An 11,147-nucleotide genomic window follows, 5' to 3' on the forward strand; every position below is an offset into this window, starting at 1 on the left:
TACGTGTGAAAGGAAACACAACACTACATAGAAGAACATCTTCATGGCCTTGAGATAGGAAAGAGATTCCTTAAAAAGATTATACCTATTAGGATACATATAAATTAGGATACATTAAACTTAAGAATTTCTCCAGCAATTCTACCTCTTTTTAATTCCAATTCAATTCAACTTCCACTTCTGGGTATAGACACAAAAGAACTGAAAGCAGGGACTTGGATATTTGTATACCAATGTTCACAGCAGCATTATTTACAATGGCTAAAAGGTTGGAAATAACCTAAATGTCCATTAACAGATGAATGGATAAACAATATGTGGTAAAGGCATACAATGGAATATTATTCAGCCTTAGAAAGGAATGAAATTCTGACGCATGCTACAACATGAACCTTGGAGACATTATGCTAATAAGTCAGTCACAAAAGGACAAATATTGTACAATTTCAATTATATGAGGTACCAAGAATAGTCAAATTCATAGAAACAGAAAGTAGAATAGTGGTTATCAAAGGCTGGGGGAAGGGGAGAATGGGGAGTTATTGCTTAATGGGTACAGAATTTCAATTTGGGAAGATGAAAAAGTTCTGGAGACGGATGGTGGTGATGACTGCACAACAACGTGAATGTACTTAATGTCACTGAACTGTACACTTAAACATGGTTTAAAAGGTATATTTTATGTGATGTATATTTTACCGCAATAAAACAATTTTTAATAATTAAGAATTTCTACCCATCAACAGACACCATAAGGAAAGCAAAATATGAACCACACTTTGGGAGAATATATTTGCAAAACATATAGCTGACAACGGAAGAGTATCTAGAATACATAACGAACTCCTACAGATCAGTAAGGAAAAGTTAAAACCAAAATTTTTTTTTGGCAAGACTTAACCAGAAATGACCAGAATGCATGCAAAGATTCTTCTTAGTAATAGGGAAATGAAAATTAAAACAACATTGAGACACCATAGCGTATCCCTATTTTGGCAAAAATTGAAGTCTGATAATATCAAGTGTTTGTAAAGATGTGGAGCTACTGGAATTTTGCACTGCTGGCGGGAGTACGAACTATTTTCAGCCATTTTAGAAAACATCTGGCACTGTTTAAGTTGAATATGTGTATACCCTATAACCCAGCAATTCCACTCCCAGGAATATTCCATGGAGCCACTCTTGCCCATATGTACCAAGAAACATACAAAACTGTTCATCATAGCAGCACCATATGTAATAGCAAAAAACTGCAAACAACCCAAATGTCCACGTGGAGTCAAGGAATAAATAAATTGTGGTATATTCGTGCAATAGAATCCTTACTGCCAATACTTAGGATATGTGTGAACTTGGGAAAGTTACTTAACCTCTCTGTGCCTCAGTTTTCTCATCAGTAAAATGGGGATAATACAAGTATCAACCTCATAGTGTTAATGCAAGGATTATTATCATTATTCAAGGCTCTTAGAACAGCGCCTGGGACTCAGCAAGCTCTCTCTATAAACTCTGATGTTGTTAAGTTTCCTTGGCTCCTGCCCCTGAGAGAGTCCCTCCCGGTAACTGACCAGACTTCAGTCTCTCCATTTCCCTTTAAGCAATGTTGTCCTCGATGATCTTTCCCACCTTCCTTCTCCCCTCTTGACCCCACCCCACCTACTGCTCTGCTCCTGCAATGCTCCAAGCTGCTCCCTGTCTCTGTACTTTTGCATGTGCTCTGCGCTCTTCCTAGTATGCCCTTCCTACCTTCTCTGCCTGCTGCACACCCACTTCCTTTGCCCAGATCCAGCTCCCACAGCCCCCTCCTGTGCCCTACCCTACCTCCAAGCCCTCCCACACACCCCTCCCTAGGGAAGACTCAATTGCTCTCTGGGTATCCAGAATCTGCTAGGTGTCAATCTGAATCTCAACTCTGGTTACTTGTTTGTCTCCCCACACTGGACTTTGAGATCCTGGAGGAGCACTCCCTGTTTGCTGAACAAATAAAGCCCCATAAAAATCTAAATCCCTTAGCCAGGCCTTTAGCATCCTGGCTCAGTGCACAGAGTGGAACTGAACAGGCCTGGATTCAAATCCTGACTCCACTGCTTACTTACTGCACGACCTTGAGTGAGTCACTTAGCTTCTCGGAATCCCAGTTTTCTTAATCAGCAAAACAAGGGTATTAACACTGACTTTTCATGCTATTGTGAGGATTAAACATGAGATGATGACCTATGTGAAGCTCCTGGTATACAGTAAGCACTTAAAGAGCTATTCTTAGGCTGTCCATCTGCTGGAGACATGCTCCTCCCTCTCACAACTCCTGATGCTTCGTAGCTGCAGACGGGGTACCTGACTGTGGGAGCCGAGGTGGGGCCGGAGGAGCTGTGTGCCTCCCGAGCTGTGACAGGCAGAACAGGGGACACTGCCAGAGCTGCCCTCCCCACGTCCCTGCTATCCCATCCGCTGAGTGGCTCCAGACCTAACTGACCCCCGTGGGGATCAAATAGAGAAGAAAATGGCGCTTCAACCAACTTCCCCACCCCCCCTCTAAGAGTCTCTATCTCACACCAAAAGAATACAACACAGCCAGCCTCTCATACCAGATTCCCAGCAGTTCTGGGGCCCAGCTGATTCCCACATTTCATAGAGGAGGCAACAAGATTCAGAGAAGAGACATCTCTCGTCTAAAGTCACTCCGTTGTAAGAAGCAAAGCCTGACCCTGAACCTGTCTATCTGCCCCTGACATGAGCCAAGCTGCCTCCAGGAGAAGGTGCCAGGGCCCTCAAAGGGGATGCAGATCAGCTGGGCACTATGCCCATGCTTGCCCACGCCCCACTCAGCCCTGTCCTCAACCACCTGCCCGTCCCTGTCACAGCCCAGCCTCAATTCTTCTCCTTCAGCTGGCACCAGTTGCCGTGCTAACAGGTTGTTTGGGAAGCTGTGGAATGATGGGGCTGTGCCGCAGAGTCAACGATGGGGCCTGGAGGAGAGAGCAGCTGTGGGCTGCTTCCAGTCAAGGTGGGCAGGAACCTGGCTCCGCCACCAAGCTCAAATACCCCCTCAAAACACTGCAGACCCAGGAATTCCAATCCCGGGCATCTGGCCCAAATAAATAATCTGAAATGGGGAGAAGCCAGATGCACAGGAGTGTTCACCCCGGCAGTCCTTAAAGCAGGACAAAATTGTATACATCAATAACAGGTAACATTTTTTAGTTTCTTCTTGTACCAGGCACTGTGCTAAATACTGAACACACACATGTGTCATCTCGTTTGCTCCTCACACCGCCCTATGAGGTAAGTACTTCTAATACCCCCATTTTGCAGATGAGGAAATTATACTCAGAAAGGTGAGGCCGCTTGCCTAGGTCACATTCAGAGAGTGGCAAAGCCAGGACTGAATGCCTGTCTGTCAGCCTCTGAGCTTTGTGCTCTTAACTTACATGACAGCGGTCGGAAATGAGAAGAGGAAGACCCAGCCCATCCTCTGGTCCTGGCAGTGCCTGTAGACCGCTATGATGCAGGGTTCAGGGAAAGCACAGATTTGCAAAATTGTATGTACCAACTGGGAAACACCTTCGAATACTAAAGCACTTGAAAATTAAAGTGTAAGTCCCAGAACAATGAGGCATGGCGTGAACCTACTTATATATAAAAAGGTGCCTTCAATATACAGATGTTCATATATGTATAGAAGTTATAAAAAGGAGACTGGAAGGATGCTAACCATTAACAGCAGACAAAGGGCAATTGGGCCGGGAGGTATTAAACAGGATTTCCTCACTCTGTGTTAACAAATTCATTGTAAAACAATTTTTTTAATACCTAAAAAATCAAGTTATAAATTGTGACATGGGGCTTCCCTGGTGGCACAGTAGTTAAGAATCTGCCTGCCAATGCAAGGGACATGGCTTCAAGCCCTGGCCCGAGAAGATCCCACATGCTGTGGAGCAACTAAGCCTGTGCACCACAACTACTGATCCCACGTGCCACAACTACTGAAGCCCGCACATATAGAGCCCGTGCTCCGCAACAAGAGAAGCCACGAAAATGAGAAGCCTGTGCACCACAATGAAGAGTAGCCTCTGCTCACCACAACTAGAGAAAACCCACGCACAGCAACGAAGACCCAACACAGCCAAAAATAAAAACAAATAAATTAATTAATTTAAAAAAATAAATCGTGACATGCATGATCCCCTTTCTAGGCAAAGAAAAGACTTATATGCATAGGAAAAAAATGGAAGAAAGGACATATATCAAAATGTCAACAGGATGGAACAGGATAGAAAGCCCAGAGATAAACCCACACACATATGGTCACCTTATTTTTTTTTTTTAATATTTATTTATTTATCTGGCTGTGCTGGGTCTTAGTTGCAGCACTCGGAATCTTTGTTTCTGTGTGTAAGATCTTTGTTGCGGCACGTGGGATTTTTAGTTGTGGCATGCAAACTCTCAGTTGCAGCACGTGGGACCTAGTTCCCTGACCAGGGATCGAACCCGGGCCCCCGGCATTGTGAGCACAGAGGCTTAGCCACTGGACCACCAGGGAAGTCCCAGGTCACCTTATTTTTGATAAAGGAGTCAAGAATATACAATGGAGAAAAGACAGCCTCTTCAATAAGTGGTGCTGGGAAAACTGGACAGCTACATGTAAAAGAATGAAATTAGAACACTCCCTAACACCATACACAAAAATAAACTCAAAATGGATTAAAGACCTCAATGTAAGGCCAGACACTACAAAACTCTTAGAGGAAAACACAGGCAGAACACTCTATGACATAAATCACAGCAAGAGCCTTTTTGACCCAACTCCTAGAGAAATAGAGATAAAAACAAAAATAAACAAATGGGACCTAATGAAACTTAAAAGCTTCTGCACAGCAAAGGAAAACATAAACAAGACGAAAAGACAACCCTCAGAATGGGAGAAAATATTTGCAAATGAAGCAACTGACAAAGGATTAATCTCAAAATTTACAAGCAGCTCATGCAGCTCAATATCAAAAAAGCAAACAGCCCAGTCCAAAAATGGGCAGAAGACCTAAATAGACATTTCTCCAAAGAAGAAATAAAGATTGCCAATAAACACATGAAAAGATGCTCAACATCATTAATCATTAGAGAAATGCAAATCAAAACTACAATGAGATATATCATCTCACACCAGTCAGAATGGCCATCATCAAAAAATCTACAAACAGTAAATGCTGGGGAGGGTGTGGAGAAAAGGGAACCCTCTTGCACTGTTGGTGGGAATGTAAATTGATACAGCCACTATGGAAAACAGTATGGAGGTTCCTTAAAAAACTAAAAATAGAACTACCATACGACCCAGCAATCCCACTACTGGGCATATACCCTGAGAAAACCATAATTCAAAAAGAGTCATGTACCACAATGTTCACTGCAGCTCTATTTACAATAGCCACGACATTGAAGCAACCTAAGTGTCCATTAACAGATGAATGGATAAAGAAGATGTGACACATATATACAGTGGAATATTACGCAGCCATAAAAAGAAACGAGGGCTTCCCTGGTGGCGCAGTGGTTGAGAGTCCGCCTGCCGATGCAGGGGATACAGGTTTGTGCCCTGGTCCGGGAGGATCCCGCATGCTGCGGGGCGGCTGGGCCCGTGGGCCGTGGCCGCTGAGCCTGCGCGTCCGGAGCCTGTGTTCCATGGCGGGAGAGGCCACAATGGTGAGAGGCCCGCGTACCGCAAAAAAAAAAAAAAAAAAAAAAAAGAAACGAAATTGAGTTATTTTTAGTGAGGTGGATGGACCTCGAGGCTGTCATACAGCATGAAGTAAGTCAGAAAGAGAAAAACAAATACCATATGCTAACATATATATGGAATCTAAAAAAAACGTTCTGAAGAACCTAGGGGCAGGACAGGAATAAAGACACAGACATAGAGAATGGACTTGAGAACACAGGGAGGGGGAAGGATAAGTTGGGACAAAGTGAGAGAGTGGCATGGACATATATACACTACCAAGCGTAAAATAGATAGCTAGTGGGAAGCAGCCGCATAGCACAGGGAGATCAGCTCGGTGCTTTGTGACCACCTAGAGGGGTGGGATAGGGAAGGTGGGAGGGAGACGCAAGAGGGAGGGGATATGGGGATGTATGTATATGTATAGCTGATTCACTTTCTTATAAAGCAGAAACTAACACACCACTGTAAAGCAATTATACTCCAATAAAGATGTTAAAAAAAAAGAATATTAACTGTATCTTATAACTTAACATAGACTAGGTTCTAATAGAATTTTGACATTATTAATAAAACGTGTTGCAATTACAAAAAAAATGTTAACAGGAGATAGCTGTGAATGTTGGCATTATGGGGATTTTTATTTCTTCCTTATATTCTACAATAAACACATATTAGTTTTTTTTATTAAAAATTAATGTTTTTGAGTGATGTTTGCAAAGACAATGTAATAGCACTTCTAATGTAATTATAGTACCAAATAGTGGTAAATCACACAGGCAGCTCATTGGTTCCTATCCCAGTTCTACTAATTTGTTGTTTGGTCTTGACATAGTCACTTTACCTGTCTGAGCCTCAGTGCCCACAACATTAAAACGGGTATACAACATTAGCATCTACCTCGTATGGTTGTTAGGAAGATGGAAGATAAAGAGCTCGGGAATATACCCAGCTCGTGGTAGGCAGGCCAGCTGCTATTACTGCTGTGATGCTAGCGGGGAATGTGCACAAGCAAGCAGCCCAGCAAGCTCTCCAGACAGACTGCCTGGGTCTGCATCCTGGCTCTGTCATTTACCAGCTGTGGGACCTTGGGCCTATAACCTTACCTCTCTGGGCTTCAGGTGAAGACTAAACCAAAAGCACTTAGCACAGAATACATATTCAATCAATGTGATAAAAATTTAACTATGTGACTACTATATATAAAATAGATAACCAACAAGGACCTACTGTATAGCACAGGGAACTAACTATACTCAATATTTTGTAGTAACCTATAAGGGGAAAGAATCTGAAAAACAATATACATACATATATATGTGTATATATATATGTGTGTATATATATATATATATATATATCACTGAATTGCTATGCTGTACACTTGAAACTAACATGATATTGTAAATCAAATACTTAAATAAAAATTCAACTATGTGAGAAATATACATCAAACACAGGTAATGCCATCTTCTGCCTTTGGTGTACAAACATGTTAGCGATGATTATTTATAAAATGACCAATATTACTATCAGTAAAAGAACAAAGGAAAGGGAAGCAGTGAATACAGGGAACACAGCCAGGCACTGCCTCCCTTGCTGTGTGAGCTTAGAGAAGTTTGATAACTTCTCTGAGCCTCAGTTTCCCCATCTGGAAATACAGGGCTAATGCCTGTCTCATAAGGCTATTATAACACTCAAGGAAAAGCAAATTTGACATAAATGGATTTACCTTGTGCCTTATGCTAGGCACGTTAGTTTACACCATCATCTCATTTAACCCTCAAAACCAGGGGTCCTCATCCCCCGGCCACAGACAGGTATTGGTCTGTGGCCTGTTAGGAACCAGGCTGAACAGCAGAAGGTGAACTGCGGCTGAGTGAGCGAAGCTTCATCTGTATTTACAGCCGCTCCCCATTGCTCGCATTACCACCTGAGCTCCGCCTTCTGTCAGATCAGCGGTGGCATTAGATTCTCATAGGAGCATGAGCCCTACTGTGAACTGCGCATGCGAGGGATCTAGGCTGCGCACTCCTTATGAGAATCTAATGCCTGATTATCTGAGGTGGAGCTGAGGCGGTGATGCTAGCACTGAGGAGCGGCTACAAACACAGATTATCATTAGCAGAGAGGTTTGACTGCACAGAGACCATAACAAATCAATTTCTTGCAGACTCATATCAAAACCCTATCAGTTGGTGGGAAGTGAAAATAAGCTAAGGGCTCCCACTGATTCTGCATTATGGTGAGTTGTATAATTATTTCATTATATATTACAATGTAATAATAATAGAAATGAAGTGCACAATAAATGTAATGCACTTGAATTATCCCGAAAACATCCCCTGACCCCGGTCCGTGGAAAAATTGTCTTCCACGTAACTGGTCCCTGGTGCCAGAAAGGTTAGGGACTGCTGCTCAGAACAACCCCATTGGGGCTTCCCTGGTGGCACAGTGGTTAAGAATCCGCCTGCCAATGCAGGGGACATGGGTTCCAGCCCTAGTCTGGGAAGATCCCACATGCCACGGAGCAACTAAGCCCGTGCGCCACAACTGCTGAGCCTGCGCTCTAGAGCCCGTGAGCCACAGCTACTGAGCCCCCGTGCTGCAACTAATGAAGCCCACGCGTCTAGAGCCTGTGCTCTGCAACAAGAGAAGCCACCGCAATGAGAAGCTCGCTCACCTCAATGAAGAGTAGCCCCCACACCACAGGTAGAGAAAGCCCGCGCAGAGCAACAAAGACCCAATACAGCCAAAAAATAATAATAATAAAACAAATTTAGGGCTTCCCTAGTGGCGCAGTGGTTGAGAGTCCACCTGCCGATGCAGGGGACACGGGTTCATGCCCCGGTCCGGGAAGATTCCACATGCTGCGGAGAGGCTGGGCCCGTGAGCCATGGCCGCTGAGCCTGCGCGTCCGGAGCATGTGCTCCACAATGGGAGAGGCCACAACAGTGAGAGGCCCATGTACAGCAAAAGAAAAATAATAATATAAATAAATTTTAAAAAATAAAATAAAGTATAGGATGTGGATGTGTGTAGGTTATATGCAAATACTATGAAAAAAAAACCCATTAAATTGGAATTAGTATTCCCTTTCTACAGATGAGGAAACAGGTTAAAAACTATTCCAGGGTCACTCAACAAGGAAGTGGGCAGAGATAAGGTTTCAATCCAGGACTCACTGACTCCAAAAGATAATGATGCCCTTCCTATCTCAACCTTTCAGACTCAACCTACCAGTTTGGGGCAGTCTCCTGGGCTGGATTCCTCTGCCTGGTCCTGGCTGGAGTCGTCTGGGCATCTGTCAGTGCCCTGGTCCTGGGCATGGGGCACCGGGCTCCTTCTCAACTGTTTAGCACACTTGGATCTTCTCTGCCCCATGCATGGGCCTGAGCTAGCCTTGCTGGCTACAGGCTGCAGGGCAGCAGCGAGTCCCTGTCCTGGCATCCCCCCAGACACTGGCTGAGCCTTGACCTCCAACTCCTCCTGGTTGTGTGAGGTGGCAGGACCATCACCACCGCCAGGCCCCGCGATGTGTCTGGCTTCTTGCTGCTCTGTGGAAGCCTTTCCGGACACTCCCAGGCACAGTACAGGGCTCTGTGGAGGATCCCGGGCAGCTGGATGAAGGGACTCGCCTCCACTGGGCAGTGGGGACCTGACAGGGTCACAGGGGCTGCCTGGCTGGGTCCCGCCCTCTGCAGTGGGCAAATATTCAAACTTCTCAATCCCTGAGGCACAGCTCATCCAACTTCCACCTGAATCTCCAGGCCCACACCCAGTGTCCTTGCAAGAGAGAGGACTGCAAGGGCCTCCCAAGGACTCCACGTCAGCACCTTGGGGGGAGTCTCCCACAGACTGGGGCTTGTCCCCACCAGGGCTCTGACCAAGCCACAAGAAGTCATCAGCTCCCTCATCCTCTGAGGGGGCCTCAGACCTCCTGCTTTTCTGTCTTGTTCCCACGGACACACTACAAAGATTCCTGGGCCAGCTTCCAGCTAAGATGTTGTGCATTGTAACCTGGAGCCTCTTGGAGGCCTGAGCCCTCCTGTGGGCAGGCACTGTGGGCAGTTGGATGTGGAGCCTGGGGCCGGGCACCGAATCCTGGCTCTCTCCCATAGCTTGCAGCCCCAGGACCACCAGGTGGCCCTTGGCCTCCAGGCTAGTCCCAGGAGCACCCACTACCTGGGAGCTGGCACCTTGCTGAGCCTCTTCCCTGAGGACCCTCTTCCTGCTGCCCACCCAAACTGGGGCCCCAGAGCTCCCTCCTGGCAGGTCTGGTGCCAGGCCTACCATGGAGCTGGTTTCTTCCATATCCTCCTGGAAAAGCCCACAGCTGTTGTGGAGACTGAGAACGGGGTCCTCTGTGCTGGAACCCTCTGCAGCTGCCTCCTGAGACATGTCTGCCCACCGACAGGGGCCCAAAGAAGAAGGCAGGCCCTGTGAGGAGACAGAAAGGGACTTCATCTCGGAGGGTCTGACCCGCCAGCCCACTCAGGACACCAGGCCAGTGGGAACCTGGGAGGCTGCCTCCCTTACAGGTGGCACCTCCAGGTACCACTGATGTAAGCACCCCAGGTGAGGGAGGGGAGGCCTGTCTCCAAGCAGGGTTGAGCTACGGCCACCTTTAAGGTCTTCCCCTCTCTGGGAGTTCACACTTTTGCTTAAATGGGCCATAATAACAGCAGTTATCATTTACTAATTAGTTACTTCTGTGCATTATTTCATTTCATGCTGGCAGCCACAGGTGAGGAAAGTGAAATTCAGTGACTCGCCCAAGGACACGCGCAGATAAGAAGTGGAAGAGCCGGGATTCTCTCCCCAACAGAAAGCCCAGCCCTTAAACCACTCTGAACCAAGCAGACACGTAATGACGTTAATTCCCATAATTCCTGACCGACCCCGCCTCACATCGGGCCGGGTCTGACAGACACTCCAGTCAGGTTCCCAGGCCTGACCCGGCAGTCCCCCACCGGCCTACACGCTCTCACCTGGGGTCTCTGGGTTCCACCTCTCGGGGTTCCACCCTCAACTGTAAAGGGCCTGAGAACACGTGAGGCGGGCAGCCCTGAGGGAGGGATAGGGGCGGAGTCTGTTGGTACGCAAAGGGCGGTACCCCAGGCGTGCTGGCGTCCGTATCCTGCAGAGGACGCTCTCCCCCACCGAGGGCTTCCCGGAGGAGGTGCCTGGTGACAAAGGACCTTGAATGCCTACCTGCCTGCTTGCCTGCCTGCCTGAGAGTTTAAACTTGTTCATAAGGCGATGGGGAGTTACTGAAACCTGAACCTGAACCTCTAGAGGAGTGTCTGAATCAGATCTAGTGCCTGAACCTCTAGAGGAGTGTCAGAATCAGATCTAGATTTTTGCTCAATTATTTATTTTTAATTATTGTTATCTCAAATATAATTCATATAGATGAGAATGCACACCCGATGCA

At 46.3% G+C, this 11,147-nt stretch overlaps 1 protein-coding gene across 7 annotated transcripts in view; it reads right to left on the reverse strand.

Annotated features, from left to right (window-relative positions):
• Window positions 1-10,798, reverse strand: part of SPOCD1 (SPOC domain containing 1) — a 29,463-nt gene extending 18,665 nt beyond the window's left edge. For 3 of the 7 annotated variants that reach the window (XM_079900766.1, XM_079900765.1, XM_079900764.1), the window contains exons 1-3: window positions 10,702-10,798; window positions 10,004-10,150; window positions 8,951-9,310 (exon numbers count right to left, since the gene is read on the reverse strand). In XM_079900766.1, coding sequence (XP_079756892.1) covers window positions 8,951-9,310; window positions 10,004-10,111 — 468 coding nt within the window. In that variant the 5' untranslated portion in view covers window positions 10,112-10,150; window positions 10,702-10,798. Of the gene's footprint in view, window positions 1-8,950; window positions 10,151-10,409; window positions 10,549-10,701 lie in introns of those variants that run through there. The other 4 variants (XM_079900763.1, XM_079900760.1, XM_079900761.1 and 1 more) reach the window with 3 other exon arrangements.
• Between the last annotated feature and the right edge of the window lie 349 nt (window positions 10,799-11,147).

Source organism: Stenella coeruleoalba, assembly GCF_951394435.1.
Source record: "Stenella coeruleoalba genome assembly, chromosome: 1".
Taxonomy (NCBI): domain Eukaryota; kingdom Metazoa; phylum Chordata; class Mammalia; order Artiodactyla; family Delphinidae; genus Stenella; species Stenella coeruleoalba.